General features: G+C 49.4%; 1 protein-coding gene across 5 annotated transcripts in view; it reads left to right on the top strand.

Annotated features, from left to right (window-relative positions):
- Positions 1-20,393, top strand: part of PCGF3 (polycomb group ring finger 3) — a 54,106-nt gene that overhangs the window by 28,145 nt on the left and 5,568 nt on the right. For all 5 annotated transcript variants that reach the window (XM_081812859.1, XM_006747909.3, XM_081812856.1 and 2 more), the window contains 3 exons: positions 7,664-7,774; positions 8,650-8,738; positions 15,147-15,284. In XM_081812859.1, the coding sequence (XP_081668985.1) occupies positions 7,664-7,774; positions 8,650-8,738; positions 15,147-15,284 (338 nt within the window). The remainder of the gene's footprint in view (positions 1-7,663; positions 7,775-8,649; positions 8,739-15,146; positions 15,285-20,393) is intronic.

The raw sequence follows: 20,393 nt of genomic DNA, 5'->3' as shown, positions 1-20,393 counted from the left end.
ACACACGTAACCACAGCACCTTTATAAATCTAAGAAAATAACAGTAATCCCTTGGTATCAAATACCCGGTCAGTGCCAACATTTCTAACTGCCTCGAGAACACCACGTTTTTCGAGTTTGTTTCAGTTTATTTCAATCCGGATCCAGGTCGGGTCAGCCCCAGGGCTGACTGCTTGGCCCCCTCCTGGCCTCTCCTGTCTCCAAGTCTGGACTTGCTCAGGGTACCCCGGTCCTGTGAACTGGTGGCGTCTGCAGGCCTGAGTGGATTCTGGCTCTTGTTCCTGGGAAGCCCACCTCTGGTGGTTATTGCATCTGAACAGGTGCAGTCAGCCTGTCCGTCGGTTGCCCCCGCCACCCTGCACTAGCAGAGCGTCCGTCTGTGATTCATTAGAAGCAGTAAAATCTGGCTCTCCCAGGGCCCGGCCCGGCCCGTGTCCTGGGTAGAGCACGTCCGCGGAGCCGTGCATCGCTGCTGGGTTCCTGAGGCCCACGGAGCAGAACTCCTGTGCATGGCGTGCCGAGTTGGCTTTCTGGCCCCTCCAGCCACGTCAGGTGGATGGACACGTGTGCGTGTGTTCACAGCGCGTAGGGGTCCTTGTCCTTTCTGAAGCCCAAGTGCTCCCATTGGTGGTCCCCGACACCACCCTGGGAGTCTGGAATGGCCCTGCTTTCCGGGCAGGTGGGTTCTGGGCTCCTCTTGTTGACTTCCTGCCCCCTCCCCACGGAGTCCGGGTGCCGTCCGTGGGTGGGATGCCCTGTGACATGGTTATAATGGAAGGACATGGTGCGAGGACGATGATCCTGCTGACCAGGCAGGTTGCTCTGCGGGGGGTGTGCCCCCATTTCCCCTTCGGGCCAGGGTCTCTTCTCACAGACCAGACGTTCAGCTTCTCCTTTTCTCAGACTCTTGGCCACGTGTGGCTCATCACAAGAACATCACAGCTTGGAAACCCTTCACAGCACAACAGCTTTGGCACAGGCTGTCTGCAGTTCATCGTTGTGCTGGTTGCGCCCACGGTTGCAAACCTGATTCCTCAGGTGGAGGCCCCGTTCTGGCAAGCCGGCTTCACCTGGTGTGGGGCAGCACCTGTTGCCGTCCGCTCCCGCCGCTGTCCGCATGCCAGCCGCTTCTCTCTTCCCTGTAGACGAGGCCTTCCTGGTGGAGGCTTCGTTTTTCAGTTGTCTGTTGTTTCCTTTTTAAATAATTTTTTAAAAACCTGCCTTTGTAGAGGCCACATTTTATAAAATTTATCCTATGGCCCGCAGCTTGGTTCTCCCGCCAGCGTGGCGCAGAGGAGCTCCCCAGCACGTCGGGCTCTGCCCGTCTTGACGGGGTGCGTGGGTCGTCTGCTCCTGGACTCCTTCCTGACGGATACTTAGGACGTTCCCATCTTTGGCTTTAGCCGAAGGGGAGGGGGTGCGCTGAACACGCTTTTGCATACTTTTGTGGGTGTGGGTGAATATATTTGGCTTTATTCTGGAAGTAGAATCTCTAGGCCAAGGGGTCTGCATTTTTATTTCTTTCTCTTGCCTCTCCGCACTGGCTGGAGTGGGAGTTGGCAAACTGCAGGCCAGATCTGGCTTGCTGCCTGTCTGTAGGGCTCATGAGCCAAGAATGTTTTTTAATACTTTTAAATGGTTAGGAAAGAGTCAAAAGAATAACATTTGTGATGTGAAAGTTACATTAATTGAAATTCCATCATCCGTAAGTAGTGTTGCTGGAATACAGCGTGCTTACTCTTTCCCGTCTCGTTTGTCTTCACGTCACAACACCGAGCAGGAAAGGCGGCAGACTGGGTGGGGCTCTCTCACCGCCACACCACGCAGATCTCAGAAACGCAGTTGCAGCTCAACAGCTGTTCGAGAGCCTTGTGTGCCCTGGTGAGACTCTGTTGTCAGTGCATACCCGTCATGTCAAAACAAGTAAGAAGGAAAGTATGGACTCCAGATGTTGCCCTTCGAAGCCACAGTGAAGTGTAGATGGTCTTGTTTCGGAGCTGTCCTCGTGAGTGCTCTCATCGCCAGACTGAACGCACAGGACTCCCAATGCACAGGAAAGCAACCTTTGGGAAGAACTGAAAGTCTAAAATGGAATATCTCCTCACAGCAGGATTTCTTCACAGAAATAAAAGATGAAGATGAGGCTGCAGTCAAAGTGAGTTTCTGATTGGCTCATGTGTTAGCAAACAAGGAAAGCTGTCTACTGATGGTAAGTTAATTAAATCTTGCTTGACCGCAGCAGCGGAGGTAATGCACCCAGAGAACGAGCTTCTCTCAGGGAGGGAGCTTCTGCAAGCAACATCAGGAGTCACTGAGAAAGCGAGGCAGGCGGTTTTGAGTGGTTTTCCTTGGCTATGGTGTCTCCAGTCTGCTCAGCTGTTCGTTTGGTGAGCTTGGAGTGACTGAAGAAGAAATCTCTCCGAGCAGCGCGGAACAACTGCAGGCGGGAATATCTTCAAGGGGTTGAGGAACTTCTAATTCAGTACAACTGAAGTGGAATCTGCCAAGACATGTTACAGCCAGTGGTGGTAGGAATGCGTGTGGATCAGGAGGATGCTCAGTTGAACGAACGAACCATGCCTGTGAAAATGGAAGATGTCTGGAGGACGTCATGTTCATCAGCAGGCACGCTGTCGAGGTGAATCTTTCCTGTGTCACTGAGCCAGTGGGGTCCGCAGTAGGCTCCGTCCGCTCTTCCATATGTTGCCGGCCCGGGCGTCGGAGTTCCTGTCCGAGGTGGGGCTGAGCGTCCTGACTTCCCCTCCCACACAGCCCTTAACGGCTCAGTAGTGATGAAGTGTGTGTGTGTGCAGTTTGGAGCTAAGGGCAGAGGAAATTTTCAGAATGGAAAGAAGCACCTTGAACATTGAATGACTTCAGAAGTTACCTTTTGCCAAAGACTTGATAGTGTTTGGTAGTGAAGTCAGCACGACTTCGATGCAGACTCCACAACGGAGACTCCTGCTGGGGTCACGCGGCCCTACAGATGTCATGCCCTCAGAAGTGAAAGGAGGAGGGAGATCGCCAAGCCCATGCAGATTGCAGCAGGCTTGTTTTCTGGGCTCCAGCTGCGGGCCCAGGACCTCGAGTGCAGTCCACATTTCAGAGTCCACTAACCGCGCTGCTGTGGGGCTTCAGTCCACCCTTCAGTGGGGAACCACTAGCCCGCAGTGTGATGGCGTCACAGGGGCCAGCAGCAGGAGGAGAGGCTCACAGAGTTCCTTGAGCACCTCCTCGCTGACGCATGAGCCACATAAAGTCCTGCGCTTGTGGCTTGATGTCAGCGTTTCTGTGTAGAAAGACATGTTCAGAAATGAAAATGTGTAGAGTCTCGGTAGAGATGAACATGTGCGACCAGTTTTGATGGTAAGGAGCACTAACTTTTCACCCCAGTTAAATATCGTTCCCCCCAAGAGTCCATTTTTCTTGTTAGTGGCCTATAGTACAAAAAATTGTACTCAGTTATAATTACCGTATTTTGAAATTTCATAACTTCTGGTTTCCGGTTCCTCATGTAAGGAGCTTGGAAGTTGCCACTCTGTCCTAACAAAAAGCTGAACAGACTGAGAAATCAGCCATTTTTCTTAGATTGTAAGAGGGGTGGACATAGGGCAAACCGCTGCCCCAAGATTGGAGAGACTGGTATGGGGGCCCCAGCTCCCAGGGCAGAGACTCCGGAGCGGAAACCTCCCTGGGAACTGGCACAGGGCCGAAAACCTCTACTGTGCTTGAGGAATTGCTGGAGGCTCCATGTGGACAATTCAGAGAGAAAAACCTGCAGGGAGATCCAGTATCATGAGCTTCACGCCCAGGAGCTCGGCCACGGTCTCTCAGTGCTTCCCGCTGGGGAAGCAACTTCAGGAGCCATTCTGAAATACCTCCAACGAGGCCTGCCCCCCGGGGAAACTAGCTGAGCAAGGGGAGCCGGTCGGCTCCAGCCACCCCTTCCCACCGAGCACTGATGAAGTTCGGTGTGGAGGCCTTAGCTCCCTGAGCCTGAGACCTATTCAGAGGAGCACGGAGCCCGTCCCCTTCCCCACCCCTCACCACATCACTAAAGGCCTGGTTACAGTAATTCCTCGTCCCTGGCACATCACAGTTGGCTCACGAGAAAAAAAAAGACAAGGCTCGCTAAGAGACAGAACAGGCATCAGAACCAGACATGGCAGGGATGTTGGAATCGTCGGACTGGAATTTAAAACAGTAAATATGCTAAGCGCTCTAATGGATAATGTGGACCAGAACAGGTGGGTAGTGTAAGCAGAAGGATGGAAACCCTAAGAAAGAAGCAGAAAGAAATGCTGGAGATAAAACCACAGTAGCAGAAATGAAGAAAGCCTCAGGTAGGTTGATTAGTAACAGGACTTGTGTGGGAAAGAACCTTGAGGTTGGGGATCTATCAACAGAAACTCCCAAGTCTGAAAATAAAAGAGGGTATGCACTAAAAATCAGAGTCTCCAAGGATGTGGGACAGCCGCAAGGGTGTACGGTACACGTAACGGGAACACGGGACGCAGAGGAGAGAGACAAAGAACAGCAGAAATACGTGAGCCGATAATGACTGAGAATTTCCCCAAACTAATGTCAGACACCAGACCCCCGACCCAGGACCCTCAGAGAACACCAGGCAGGATCAGCGCCAGGAACACAAGACCTATGCATATCATTTTCAAGCTACAGAGTAATCAAAACTAAATGAGCCAGAGGGAGAAAACACCTTATTACAGAGGAGCAAAGGTAAGAACTCACCTGGCTTGTCCTCCAAAACCACGCCAGCAAAGAGACCGGAGAGTGCAGTGTTTAGTGTTGAGAGAAAAAACCACCGACCCGGAGTTGTGTGTCCCGCAGGAGGGGAGGAGAAGTAGAGACCTTCTCGGCGAGACAGAGGTCGAGGGAACTTGTCAGTAGACCTGCTTTGCAAGACCATACAAGAAGTTCTTCAGAGAGAAGGAGGTGCTATAGGTCGGAAACTTGGACCCACATGAAGGAATGAAGAGCATCAGAGAAGGAATAGTGAAGGTAAAGTGAAAACTTTTGTTTTCCTTCATCTGACAGATGACAGTTTATTCAAAATAATAAGAGCAAGAATGCACTCTGTTATATTTCCATATAACACTTGCCTTCTCCCCTGTCCCAAACCTACCTACGTCATATCTCAGTTTTGCTGCCTAGCTCACACGGCTCCAGTGCCTGCTCTGTTTGCTGATGGGGTGCTTGCCAGCCCTGAGGCTGGCGCTCGGAATGGGATGTTGGGTCTAAGTGGTGCTCATGGACGTTCTCGTCTCGTGCCTGATCCCGGAGGCGGGGCGGGGGGGAGCAGTCTTTCACCTCCGAGTGTGACATTGGCCGTGGGACCCCGTATGTGCCTGCGTCATTGAGGAGGAGCTGAGAGCGCCAGGGAAGGACACTGGCTCATGCCCAGTGTAGCATTGTGTTTCTCACTCCCCTGGACTCTCCCAGCATCCTAGTTACACCAGGATTATAACTTGTAATTTTTACAAAAAATGAGATCATGCTACACAATCTGCCTTTTTCACGACGACATATTGTGGTGCTTGCTCCACATCAAAAATATGACCTTGGGGCACCTGGGGGCCTATTCGGTTGCGCGTTGGACTCTTGATTTCGGCTCAGGTCATGATCTCGGGTTTGTGGGATCGAGCCCTGCGTCAGGCTCCTCGCTCAGTGGGGAGTCTGCTTCAGATTCTTTCCCTTTCCCTCTCTATCTGCCCCTCCCCGCACTCACGCGTGCACTCTCTCTCTCTGAAATAAATCTTTAAAAAATATGTGACCTGTATCTTTTTTTTTTTTTTAAGTAGGCTCCACACCCAGCATGGAGCCCAGTGTGGGGTTTGAACTCACAAGACCCGAGCTGAGATCAAGAGTCGGACACTTAACCGACTGAGCCACCCAGGCGCTCCTGATCTGTATCATGTTTAATGGCTGCACGGTATCCCAGGGTAGCAAGTAAATTAGAGTCGTCTCACATGTTGACTCTGTCAGTAGTGGGTAGTATCTTGCTTGCAGTGTTGAGAAGGGTTCTGAGGCTCTCTTGGCCTCGCCCTCTGGCTGGCCCAGCCCCCGTATCTAAGCTGTTTCTAGCCCTCCAGTATTGTGAATAAGGCTCTGGTGACTGTGAGCAGCCCTCTCTCCTTATGCACTGGTGTGGTTATTGCTTTAGGGTAGATCACCAGCAGAATTTGGGGGCCAGCGGTGAAGTGTTTAAATAGTTTTAAATAGCAAATTACCTTGCTGAAAATTTACCCCAAGTAACATCTGTAGGCTGGTATCTTCCTGACATGGAGTATTGTTATTTTCAATCTTCTTTTCCTTCTGATAGGTGAAAATTTTTTATTGAGAATTAAAACAAGGTATTTGAAGCTGCCTCATTTCCACGTTAGGTGAGCATTCTCTCGCACTGACCGGCGGGACCGCAATGTCGTCCTTGGAGAACCTGGTGGGAATGGTCTCGCACCATCAAGCAGTACATTTCACACCTTTATTCTGAGCTAGCTTTTATATGATTATTGGATTTCTTTCCAAGCTGATCCCCAATTTCCCAGACCAGTCTTCTGGTTTGGCACTTGGCCGTGTCTGGTCCCAGCACCCCATCCGTCTGTAGGCCCGCAGTGCTGTCCCTTCCGTTCTGAGGGGCGGCCACTTTCTGCCTGAGCCTGTTGCCCCTGCACCCGCGCGCTCCTGCGGGATTGCACGTGCGAAGCGTCGGTGTAGGTCCAGGATGTGACCGAGACGTATTCCCGGCCCTGGAGCTCGGGTGCACGGGGGAAGACAAACGTGCAGGGAACAAGGGCAACAAGGGTTACGGGGTCAGGTACGCATGAGTATTTTTCATAATGTGATTTGTAGGTTTTTAGCTTGAGCAACTTGGGTTTAAATTTTCTCTGCTACCTGCCGCGTGGCCCTGAGCAACGACTAGTACCTTCGTTGTCCGGTGTACGCTTCGGAGTCGCGGTCAGTAGCTGCCTTGTCAGAATCGGTGTTTCAGCCTGCTGCTCCTGCCGTCTCACGGCCCGGCCCCCACTCTGCGGGCAGCCAGCAGTGACTGGCCTGCCGACCGCGGGGAGCAAGCTGACTGACTCGCTCCTGAGGAGGAGACCCGAGGGCAGTACAGTGTGGTGGCCTGGCCTCTCCTCCGGAGGGAACCTTCCTGGGGCAGAGGGGCTGCGCTGCTGCCTCCCCAGGACTCAGCGAGCTGTGACGGCTTGCCACAGACACCAGGGGGCACTCTCCACCCGCCGCCGGCACCCCTGGGTGGCCATCGGTAGCTGGGAAGGGGCACGGTGCATGGGCCGCACTCTGGTTTCTAAGCTGCGACCGTGCGCGGGCGGTGCCAGAAAGCCTGAGTCCGTCAGCGGGTCCCGTTTGCTGTGCCCCGTGCTGAGAATGGCGGTCTGGGCGGGGGGCGGCCTGCGGCTGCGGCCGGGGGTCTGTGCGTCTGCCAGTGCTGCGGGTTTCAGCCTGGTGCCGGCGCTGCCCTGCTCTGAGGTGCTGAGGGGCGCAGTCCAGATCATCTGCTCGGTAGTGGCAGCCGTCGAAACCCCCGATCCAGATCGGTTGTTTTCTTCACACGACATTTGTGAACAGCATTTTCATGTGATTCACTGCCTTCTTAAGATTAAGAGCATATATTCATTTTTAATAGCGGAAATGAGAAAACAGAGGGAATTCTACCACAAGTTAGGCATGGAAGTGCCTGGAGATATCAAGGGGGAGACCTGTTCTGCAAAACAGCACCTAGACCCCCATCGGAACGGTGAGTGGGCTTTGTGGTGAGCCCCCTTCTCAGGACACCCTGTGCCCCCTGCACAGTTTGTGGTACAGTCTGGGAACGGACGTTCTCCATCGCTTCTGGGGCAGAGCTGAGAAATGGGCCAGAGACAGAGGGGGCCCCGAAAGTACCTGGAGGTGGGGCGCGGTGCAGGTGGGCCTCCTGAGACTTCCCTTTAGTTTTGTCTGCCCTGCTTCAGTGTAAAATTCGCTTGTACATATTACAACAAATTACTCAAATATTCCATGCCACGGTGTTTTCTGGTAACCACAGGGGTTCCTGAGAGGTTTCTAGACCGCCCTGTGTATTTCTAACAATGTTAGAGGAAAGGAGAGGTCCTGTCTGGCCCCTAGGAAAGGCAGGATCTGTGTGCTGCGGAGGGAGAGGGAGGCATTTGGGGGCTGTTTGGGAAGCCAGGGATCTTGCCTGTTGAAACACTTACCTACAACGGGGTCTCCATTTTAAAGGTGGTGTTGGAGCAGTAAAGACTGTAGGAGCCCTGCAATGCCTAGTTGGTAGTTGCTATAGTAAGCGTTGAATTGTACTGGGTGCGGGAGGGGGGTGGTTTCTCTGCCCCTTTCACCGTCCCCGTCAGCCTTTGCTGGCTGTGCCCTCCCACACACACTCGCAGACCCAGGTACAGCTGACGTCAGCTCCCTGGGACCCCCGCGCTTGAAGGAACAAGGTGTTTTAACGGGTGCTCTGTAGACCAGCTCTCCCCGATTTCGTATCCTTTTGAAGGTGCAACTGTCTTATTTGAATGAATTTTTATAGCATTTTGAGTAAGCTGTACAGTTAAAAAAAATAATGGTTTAACATTCTGGATTTCATAATACAGTATCTTCTGTTTTTGCTCAAAGGTGAAACCAAAGCAGATGACAGTTCGAACAAAGAAGCAGCAGAAGAGAAGCAGGAAGAGGACAATGACTACCACAGAAGTGACGAGCAGGTAGATGATGCTTCCATACGTGCGCCGCAGTGGGCTTCAGAAAACTAACTCTCCCCTGGGGTGTTTCCTCCGTTTAAAAAGAAAAGGCCGAGTAGCCAAGAAAGTAGACACGTTAAAATGTCAACACTTCTCTGTGGTTTTTCCTTCTTTACAGTTTCTTTTCAATTGCCAAAGTTATATATGCTCACTATAAAACATTTTAAATATAAAAAAATTAAAGTCTGCCCTCTCCACACCACTCCCCAGGTGGGATAATTCAGTGCCAGGCATGATTCTGTGCACGTGCACTTATTACATCAAAGAAGGTACAGTCCAGTCATGTATTAAAGGACAACATTGAGGAATCTGTGTATATACGCCACTTAAAAGAGGAGAAGTAAACAATCACAGAGATGCTGTAAAAGCGTTTGATCCAATCCCATACCCGTGTCTACTGAGATTTTTCATAGAGTATCCTAACTTGAAAGCTCTCGCAGTCATCATACCAAAATTAGAATCATCATCTCATTAATAAGAGAGACAAGAAAAGGGCGCCTGGGTGGCTCAGTTGGTTGGGCGACTGCCTTCGGCTCGGGTCATGATCCTGGAGTCCCGGGATCGAGTCCCACGTCGGGCTCCCTGCTCAGCAGGGAGTCTGCCTCTCTCTCTGACCCTCCCCCCTCTCATGCTCTCTCTCTCTCATTCTCTCTGTCTCAAATAAATAAATAAAATCTTAAAAAAAAAACAAACAAACTTGGGCGCCTGGGTGGCTCAGTTGGTTGAGCGACTGCCTTCGGCTCAGGTCATGATCCTGGAGTCCCGGGATCGGGTCCCGCATCGGGCTCCCTGCTCGGCGGGGAGTCTGCTTCTCCCTCTGACCCTCCCCCCTCTCATGTGCTCTCTCTCATTCTCTCTCTCTCAAATAAATAAATAAAATCTTTAAAAAATAAATAAATAAATAAAAGAGAGACAAGAAAGTGCACATTATCAGCTGTTACTCAGCATGGTTCTGAAGAGTCCGGGCACACACTGAGGACACAGACCTAGAAGAGATATGTGTGTGTGTGTGACAGAGCAGAACGTGGTCCCTCTCGTGTCACACCGTTGTCTGACGTAACCTAAGACCGTCAACGGGGACACTGGTAGAACGTGTCGCTCCTTAGGGAATAAGGTTAGTAATCCCAAGTGTGGGGGGGCCTTATTCACAAGACTAATAAAAACTTAGAAATAGGGACGCCTGGGTGGCTCAGTCGGTTAAGCGTCTGTCTTCAGCTCAGGTCATGATCCCAGGGTCCTGGGATCGAGCCCCGCATCGGGCTCCCTGCTCCGCGGGGAGCCTGCTTCTCCCTCTGCCTCTGCCTCTCTCTCTCTATCTCTCATGAATAAATAAATAAAATCTTTAAAAAAAAAAAACAAAAAACTTAGAAATATTCTAACAAGAATTGTGTGAGGCTAAATGAAGCCACTGAAACCGTATGGAAGAACATAAGAGAAAAACCTGAATAATCGGGTGTTAAGTTATTTTTAAAAAGATTTATTTAAGGGCACCTGGGTGGCTCAGTCGTTAAGCGTCTGCCTTCGGCTCAGGTCATGATCCCAGGGTCCTGCTAGGGTTTCCTGCTCAGTAGGAAGCCTGCTTCTCCCTCTCCCACTCCCCCTGCTTGTGTTCCCTCTCTTGCTGTGTCTCTGTCAAATAAATAAATTAAAAAGATTTATTTATTTATTTGAGAGAGAGTGTGCATGCAGGGGTGGAGGGAGGGCCAGAAGGACAGGGAGAATCTCAAGCAGACTCTGGTGTCTCACAACGCACGAGATCAGGACCTGAGCTGAAACCAAGAGTCGGACACCCAACCCACTGAGCCACCAGGTGCCCCAATAATTATTTAGATTTAACAAAAGGTAGTATGGGTTTCTGTGGGCTTTTTGCTTATACTGCTGGTTTATCCCATCTTCCCCTTTTGTGGAGTCTGTTTCCTCTGGAGGGGCGGGCATCCCTCTTCATTTCTTTTCAGAGAGGGTGTGTGTGTCATGGACTTTGAGTCCCTCCATGTTTCCCGTGCATGTCTGCATGATAACGTGGTTGGGTATCGAATTCTAAATTCGGAGTAACTTTGAAGACAAACCCTTCCTTCTTCTGTCACTCAGATGACTAGACTGAATTGTGCACTTTTCACACCAAGCATCAGCAGAAGAAAAAGAAAAACAGCTAAAAGAAGTCTGAGCCCCCAAATCCGAGTCTGCCAGCAGGCCGGAGTCCTCAGGCCCAGACGCTGACGCTCGATGCTTGTCAGGGTTTACTGCTCTTGAGCCGTGGCTGGGCTGCAGCCCTTGGTCTTTGTTCAGCAGAGAATTGGAGTGTCTGGCACTATTCTGAATTTATTCCTCATGGAGCACTGTGACGTTTCAGTCAGCTGGGAGTGTTGCTCAGACACCCTGATGGCTCAGCACCCTGCCCTCCCGCTGCTCCCACTGCCCCGGGCCCTGGTCCCACCCTTGTCCAGAGCAGCTTTCTCTCTGCCCGTGGGACATGAGCGCGCCCACCCTGGACTGCTGCCAGGTGGGCCTGGAGTAAAGGGCAGATTCTGGAGCACTGCTGAGTCACTAAAGCAAACATAAGAAAATTAGCATATACACTTACTTTTAAGAACAATTTGACCCTCCTATAAGGCCCACATTCTGCCGGCTTTTGAGCAAGTGGGCTGTCCAGTGTTCCCAGAGGTGCCCTTGACCCATGGGGGTCCCTGCACGAACAGCCACAGGAGGGCTTAGTGAGAGCTTTGAACTGTCGGGCAGCGTGGCCACATCCCCACTCGCTGCTCACTTGGGAAGCTCGTGCTGAGCCCGGGACAGCTGGGCGTGGTGTCCAGGCCCCAGGGAGGAGGAGCCAGGCCCAGTCTGCCGATGCCTGCCCTCCCAGGTTTGTGGGATGTGGGATGCGGCATGTGCCTGTGCGGTGCTGGTGGCTGGGGGTGCAGCCTCAGCCCTGTGGGACAGTGGGGTGGGGGGGTTGGCAGCATCCCGCAAACCCCAAGCACCCACCCTGTCTGGGCCCCGACCCCCTCCGAGCTGGTGAGCAGGGGGGAGGCAGGCAGCCATCTGCAAGGGAAGATGTGCGGGTCAGGGAGCTCCAGGTGTATCAAGAGGGAGGAGGGTGGGGTGGAGCAGGGCCTCGCAGCAGGGCCTGCCGAGGGGGGAGGGGGCAGTGAGTGTGGAGCCCTGCGTTGGAGGGGGTGCGGCCCGCCTCCGGGGCAGAAGGCTCAGCTCGGGGAGGCCAGGGCTCCCCAGGTGGGAAGGCAGCCAGGCAGCCTCTGTGGCTCGGGCAGGGGGTGGCATGGGGTGGCCAGAGTTTGGCTTGGGACGTGTGTGAAAGTGAGCCTGTGGGACACACTGGGGACCTGGGGAGGACACAGGGCTTGGGGCTCTTACACCCCGTGAACAGAGAACTGTGTGCTAGGCTGGGTTGCTGGGCTTATGTTCACATGTGTGTGTAGCCATAAACCGTAGGAAACCGAGCATATGTCTGTCTACAACTGACTTTTTTCAGTCACGGTTACATTTCTGAGAATCCGGGGATGCGTAACGTCACCACGTAGTGTTGCTGTGTGCTGTGTACACAGGCAGGACGGCACCGTGTCATTGCTCACTGACCTTTCTGTCTGGCGTCCTGGTCACTCTGGTGCCCGGACACTTGAGGGGCCGACTGGCATGGCTCTCCGGGTCTCCTTGGGCATGTCCCCGACAGGACTCGCTGTTCCCAGACGTGATGCCTCGTCGTCGTCCGCATTCCTGTCTTCGTGTGTGTACCGCTGGTGTTGAGCGGCTTCCCAAATGTTTCAGTTCTCTTGGTGCCTCCACTCTTTCCCAAATTACTTATTCTGTCATGGGCTTTGTGTACTGGGTAGTCTGACATTCCCTCACCGTGCACAGCCTCGAGGCTCTCCTTCGTATTTCAGGAAATTTCCCCACCGCAAGGTCGTAAGTATGTTCTCCTATGTTTTCTTGTAAAGTATCTTACAGTTTTGCTTTTTACAGGGAGGTTATAAGCCACCAGCAGGTGATTTGTGTGCACCTGGAGGGGAGGTCAAGTCGCTCCCTCCCAGGTTGACCAGTTGGCTCCTCAGCATCGGCTAATAGGCCCTCCTCACCTGGCTGATTAGAATCGTACCACGTGCAGGTTTCCACCCTTGCTTGGGTCGGTTCTGTTCTGTTCCACTGCTGCTGTCTCCCTTGTGCCAAAACCACAAGGAACTTACCGAGTTACAATTATTTAATTATTTTACCTGTTACGCTGTGGTTTCTGATGGGGCATAGACCCCCTTTTCTTCTTCAAAATCGTCTTGACTAATCATGCCCCTTTGCTCTTCCAAATAAAAATTAGAAACCAGGGGCGCCTGGGTGGCTCAGTCGTTGAGCGTCTGCCTTCGGCTCAGGTCATGATCCCGGGGTCCTGGGATCGAGCCCCGCATCGGACTCCCTGCTCCACGGGAAGCCTGCTTCTCCCTCTCCCGCTCCCGCTGCTTGTGTTCCCTCTCTCGCTGTCTCTCTCTCTGTCAAATAAATAAAATCTTTAAAAAAAAAAAAATTAGAAACCAACCTGCCACACTCCCTGAGCAATCTAGATGGAACTGGGCGTCCTGCCCCCGAGCTCACCTGCCTACGGGGGTCCCCTCTCCTCGTCAGTTTCTGTTTCGCTTACAGACGGTTCATTTCATCTGCGCCCTTGAGTGGTGACTTCTCTGCTCACCTTCTGCCGAGCTTTGCAGGCACAGCGGCCTCATCTGGAGGACTACCTGCTGCTCCCTCCTGGTGCCTCCCCCACATCTGTGTGGTGTAGGTTTCCTTTATTTCTTTTGCTTCCTAAATTTGAGAGTTTAAGTCCTCCATCATTTTGATCCTTAGTCGTTATTTCTTAAATTTACCTTTCCCTTGTTCTCCCTTCTTCCTCCAGAATTTCTGTTACATGTGTGTTAGACTCCTCAGTCTGTTACCCCTTTACCTTTTCTTTGTTTTGTTATTTTAATTGCTATCTTGCTGTCTGTACTTCTTTTAGGTAATTTCCTCAAGTTGATCTTTCATGAAACTGGTCTGTCTTCTGCTGAGACTAATCTGTGGTTCAGCCACCCACTGAGTTTTTACAAATTGTATTTGGTTATCTTTTATACCTGCCTGTTTTTTATTCATAGTGTATTTTGTTTTTAATTCCTTCTTTTTTTTTTTAAAGATTTTTTATTTATTTATTTGAGAGAGAGAATGAGAGAGAGAGCATGAGAGGGGGGAGGGTCAGAGGGAGAAGCAGACCCCCCGCTGAGCAGGGAGCCCGATGTGGGACTCGATCCCGGGACTCCAGGATCATGACCTGAGCCGAAGGCAGTCGCTTAACCAACTGAGCCACCCAGGCGCCCCTTTAATTCCTTCTTTTTATCTCTAGTAATTTTAGACCTACATATTTCAGTTAATTCCTCTTTTTTTTTTTTTTTTTTTTTTTTTTGGAGAGAGAGAACGTGCAGGCAGTGGGAAGGGGCAGAGGGAGAGGGAGAATCTCAAGTAGGCTCCATGCTCAGGACAGAGCCCGACGCAGGGCTCAGTCTCATGACCCTGAGATCATGACCTGAGCTGAAATCAAGAGTCGGCCACCCAACCGACTAAGCCACCCAGGCATCCCTCCTTTGTTAATTCTTTTATCAGAATTTTGTGGGGTTTGATTGTGCCATTTTTTGTGGCTGCTACTGGAGAATTACTCGTTCATGAGTGCTGTGTCGAGCAGGTCCTTCCTTTTGCATCTGCCAGGGACCCCCTGGTCCCAAAATCGCTTTTAGTTAGTTATGTTGAGGTTCCTTGTCACACACCGTGTTCTGTGACCCCAGTGAATTGTTGGTTGTCCAAGAGGTAACTGAACTTTCAAACTTTGTGCCTTTGCTTATGGTTTTCTCCTGAGCCCAGAGTCCTTTCTTCTCTAGTGCCTTTGCTGTCCTGTTCCAAGGCCAGGTATCCTGCTGCTTCCTTTATGAGGCCTTCCTCGGTGCATTCGTGCAGAGCCGGGGGCACCGCCTCTGCGGGCTGTGTGTCCTTCCTCATCATGCCCGCAGAGCACTCAGCACAGCCTGTGGGGGCGGCAGTCTGCGTCCGTTTCCCTCCGAGACCAGTGCCGTGTGTACAACGAGTAAATAATTCCAGGTTTACTTTGAAGTACTATGTTGATAAGACAGGATTAACACTGTTAGGTTATATTTCACAGAATGGTAAACAGATTTAGGATAACGTGTATAAAATGATCAAAGTAAAACCCTTTTCCACAGTGTTGAAGTCAGAACAGATTTTGATTTCACCAGGTCAGCATTGTGGCGTTTCCCGGAGTGAGTAGGCCTGAGAGAGCCTCAGAGCTCCGCGCCGCGGCCCCTGCTGGCTGCCAGCCGTGCCTGTCTCTTACAGGTGAGCATCTGCCTGGAGTGCAACAGCAGCAAACTGCGGGGCTTGAAACGCAAGTGGATCCGCTGCTCGGCCCAGGCAACAGTGCTGCACCTGAAGAAGTTCATCGCCAAAAAACTTAACCTTTCATCTTTCAATGAGGTAATAGTTGTACCGCAAATGGAAACTGTAACACGTCACTTCTCATTTGTGAAAGTGATACTTCTAAGGTTCTTTGTTTTTTTTTGTTTTTACATCTTTGTTTGGAGATTTCAAATCAGAAGAAAAAAAAAGTCTCGGTTTGTTTTGCGTGCTCCCAGATGGCGTGATGGGACGTGGTGGTGAAGAAAGTGGAGGGAGGGCCAGATGTGAGCACGGGAAGCCCCCTTAACAAGAGGGGAAGCTGGTGGGGTGGCAGGGAGGCTGAGATGTAGAACAGGCTTTCCTCGCGAAGAGAAACTCTGTTCTTTAATTTCACAAATGGATGGATGATTGGCTGGGCTGGGTAGGGGGTGAAACACGTGGGCAGGTAGATCGGTGAGATACTTTCAGGTACTTTGTGGTAAATGATGGGAATTAAATGAAAGCCAGCAGCCCTGGTATGCACACGGGGTTGGTGGACGGAAACCGGGGTGAGTATCTCGGCTCAGACGTCGCTGGGGAGCCTTCCTGAGGTGGCAATGCTTATGCTAAGATGTTGGGATGAGGTGAATATATTTTGCAGGTGGGACAGATGTGGATTTGAGGGCAGACCGTAGTGGGTTAAATGGTGACCCCCCACCAAAAGATGTGTCCATTTCCTAACCCCCAGAACATGTGAATGTGACTTTATTAGAAAAAAGGTCTTTGTCAATGTGTCAGGAATCTTGAAATGAAGAGATCATCCTGGATCATCCAGCTGGGCCCTAAATTCAGTGACAAAGTCCTTATAAGAGGAGGGCAGACACAAATTGCCTCAGTAGATTTTAAAAGATAGGTATCTTACAAAGTGTCTTCTCTGACTACAGCAGCATGAAGTTAGAAACCAATAACAAAAGGAAAACTGGAAAGTTCACAAAACTGTGGAAATTAAATAACATACTTTTTAAAAAAGATTTTATTTATTTGAGAGAGAGAGAACACAAGCAGGGGGAGCAGCAGAAGGAGAGGGAGAAGCAAACTCCCTACTGAGCAGGGAGCCTGATATGGGACTCGATCCCAGGACCCTGGGATCATGACCTGAGCCAAAGGCAGACACTTAACCCACTGAGCCACCCAGGCACCCCTAAACAACACAGTTAAACAACTAATGGATCCAAGAGAAATTGGAAAGTACTTCGAGACAAATGAAAATACAACTTACCAAAACCTGTGGGATACAGCAAAAGCTGTGCGAAGGAGGAAATTTATGCTATAAGTACTTACATTAAAAACAAGAAAGATCTCATCAGCAACCTAAATTTACAACTTGAAAAACTAGAAAAAGAACAAAGCTAGCAGAAGAAGTAAATAATAAAGATTAAAGCAGAGATAAGTGGAATAGAAAACAGAAAAACAAGAGAGAAATTCAGCAGTTCTTTGAAAAGGTCAACAAAATTGACAGGGGCGCCTGGGTGGCTCAGTTGGTTAAGCCTCCGACTCTTTATTTCGGCATGGGATGTGATCTCAGGGTCATGGAACCGAGCCACGGGTCGGGCTCTAAGCTCAGCTCAGTCTGCTTGTCCCTCGCCCCACCCCCACCCGTGCATGTTCTCACTCTCTCTCAGATAAATAAATAAAATCTTTAAAAACCATATTTTTAAAAAAACCATAAAATTTGACAACCAAAAATTTGACCAATGGATTAAGGAAAAAGGCAAATTACTAAAATCTAAAATGAAAGCAGAGGCATTGTTACTGATTCTACAGAAATAAAAAGGATTGTCATAACTTAGATAAGTGGACAAATTCCTGGAAACACAGAACCTACCAAGACTACATCACGGAGACACAGAAAGTCTGACTAGACCTACGACTAGTAAGGAGACTGAATCAGTAATCAAAAATGTCCCAACAGAGCAAAGCCCTGGACCCGACGGCTTCACAGGTGAATTCTACCAAACATTTTAAGAAGAATTAACACCAGTCCTTCCCAAACTTTTCCCAAAAATTGAAGGGGAGAGAAACTTCCCAACTCATTCTATGGGGCCAGCCTTACCCTAATACCAAAGTCAGACAGAGACTGTAAGAAAAGAAAACCATAGACCAACATCCATGATGAACATGGATGCAAAAATCCTCAACGAAATACTAGCAAACAGAATTCAGCAGCATATTAAAAGGATTATATACCACAACCAAGTGGGTATTCCTGAAATGGAAGTGTGGTTCCACATACAAAAATTGATCGATGTAATATGTCACACCAACAGAATGGAGAGGGAAACCACATGATCATCTCAACCTGATGTAGGTCTGCAAAGCATTTGACAAAATTCAATACCCTTTCATAATTTAAAAAAAAAACGCAACAAACTAGGAATAGAAGATACATGAAAATAAAATAAAAGCCATATATGAAAACCCACTACAAGTATCAGACTCATTGGTGAAAGACTGAAAGCATTTCCTCTAAGATCAGGAACAAGGCAAGGTTGCTTGCTTTCACCACTTCTATCCAACATGGTACTGGATGTTCTAGCCAGAGAATTAGGGGAGAAAAATAAATAAAACACATCCAAATTGGAAAGGAAGAATTAAAATTTATCTCTGTTTGCAGATGATATGATCTTACATGTAGAAAATCCCAAAGATTACACACACACACACGTTAGAACTAAAAAATAAATTCAGCAAGGTAGCAGGACACAAAACCAACACAAAAATCAGCTGCATTTCTGTACATTAGCAATGAATAATCGGAAAAGGAAATTACAAAAAAAAATTCAATTAACAATTGCATCAAAAAGAATAAAATACTTAGGAATTAACTTAACCAAGGAAGTGAAAGACTTGCACAATGAAAACTACAAAAATGGCTGGAAGGAATTAAAGAAGGCACAAATAAATGGGAACACATCCCAAGTGGATGGATTGGAAGACTTAATGTTGCTAAATGTTAATACTACCTAAGCTGTCTATAGTCAAAGCAATCCCTATCAAAATCCCCATGATGTTTTTTTGCAGAAATTTAAAAACCCATCCTAAATTTTATGAAATCTCACAGGACCCTGAGTAGCCAAAACAGTCTTGAAAAAGAACAAAACTGGAGGACCCTCACTTCCTAATTTCAAACCTTTTACTATAAAGCTACACTAATAAAAAAAGTGTGATATTGGCATAAAGACAGACATCGAGATGAATGGAGTTGAATAGAGAGCCCAGAAATGAACCCTCATATATGTGGTCACTTGATGTTCAACAAAGATGCCAAGGCCACTTAATGGGGAAAGAATAGTCTTTTCTTTTTTTTTTTTTTAAGGTTTTATTTATTTATTTGACAGAGAGAGACCCAGTGAGAGAGGGAACACAAGCAGGGGGAGTGGAAGAGGGAGAAGCAGGCTTCCCATGGAGCAGGGAGCCCGATGCGGGGCTCGATCCCAGGACCCCGGGATCACGACCTGAGCCAAAGGCAGACGCTTAACGACTGAGCCACCCAGGCGCCCCAAGAATAGTCTTTTCAACTGCACATCCCCATGCAAAAGATTGACATCAGATTCCTACCTCACACCATATGCAGAAATTAACTTAGATTAGATCAAAGACCTAAATGTCAGACCTAAAACAGTAAAGTTCTTAGAAGAAAACATAGGACAAAAGCTTCATGACACTGGGTTTGGCAGTGATTTCTTGGATAGGGCAGCAAAGTCACAGTCAACAAAATTAAAAAAAAAATAGACAAATTGGACATTCTGAATGAAAAAATTTTGTACAGAATGTGAGAAATTATTTGCAAGCCATACATCTGATAAGGGATTACTATCCAGAATATATAGAGAACTTCTAAAACAGCATAAAAGAAACCAAACAACCTGATTTAAAAATGGGCAAAGGGCTTAGACATTTCTCCAAAGAAGACGCATACAGCCAATAGGCATGAAAGGATGCTCAGTGTCACTGTTGTTAGGGAAATGCAAATCAAAACTACAGTGAGAACCACCTCATACCTATTAGGATGGCTACTATTAAAAACTGAGTAAATAACAAGAAAATAAAAGATGGCGAGGACGTGGGGAAACAAAACCTGTGCGGGGGCGGGCGATGGGGTGTAAAATGGTGCAGCCGCCGTGGAATACACTGTGGAGGGTCCTCAAAACACTAAGCACAGAATGAGCCCACGGCCCAGCCATTCCACGTCTGGGTGTGTTCCCCGGAGAACGGAGAGCAGGGTCTCGATGAGATGCCGGAACCCCCGTGTTCACGGCAGCATCATGCCCAGCAGCTGGGACAGGGAAGCACCCCAGTGCCCGTGGACGGGTGGACAGATGGACGGATGGATGGATGGACGGACGACAGATAGATGGACAGATGGGTGGACGGACAGATGGAAGAATGGATGGACAGATAGATGATGGACAGATGGATGAATGGACAGACAGATGGATAGATGGATGGACAGACGATAGGTGGACGGAAAGATGGATGGACAGACGACAGATGTATGGACAGAAGGAAGGATGGATGGACGGATAGATGATGGACAGACGGATGAATGGATAGATGGATGGACAGATGGACAGACAGAAGGATGGACAGACGATAGGTGGATGGACGGACAGATGGAAAGATGGACGGACAGATGGAAAGATGGATGGACGAATGGATGGATTGACGGATGGATGGATGGAAAGACAGATGGACAGATAGAAGGATGGATGGATGGATGGATGGATGGACGGACGGTTGGACAGATGAACAAAACGGACAACAATCCACACGATGGAGTGTTATTCAGCCTTAAACAGGGAGGGCGTGCTGATACCTGCCACCACCTGGGTGAACCCTGAGGACACTGGGCTCAGTGACATGAGCCAGCCACAAAGGGGCAACACTGGATGGTCCCACTTCCGTGAGTCCCCAGAGGAGTCACATCATAGAGACAGAAAGGGGATGGTGGGTGTCGGGGGGCTGGGGACGGGGAGAAATGGGGAGCTGGTGTTTCTTGGGGGCTGTTTGGGAAGATGAACAAGTTCTGGAGGTGGAGGGTGAATGAATTCACAATCAACATTGTGAATGTGCCTGATGCCACTGAACTGCCCACTTAAAATGGTTACAATGGTACATTTTATGTGTATTTTACCACATTTAAAAAAA

The sequence above is a fragment of the Leptonychotes weddellii genome, chromosome 2 (genome assembly GCF_054177405.1).
Source record: "Leptonychotes weddellii isolate Sample4059 chromosome 2, ASM5417740v2, whole genome shotgun sequence".
In the NCBI taxonomy this organism is placed as follows: Eukaryota; Metazoa; Chordata; class Mammalia; order Carnivora; family Phocidae; genus Leptonychotes; species Leptonychotes weddellii.
The sequence above is the reverse complement of the archived record's forward strand: the minus strand, read 5'-3'. Positions and strand labels throughout refer to the sequence as shown.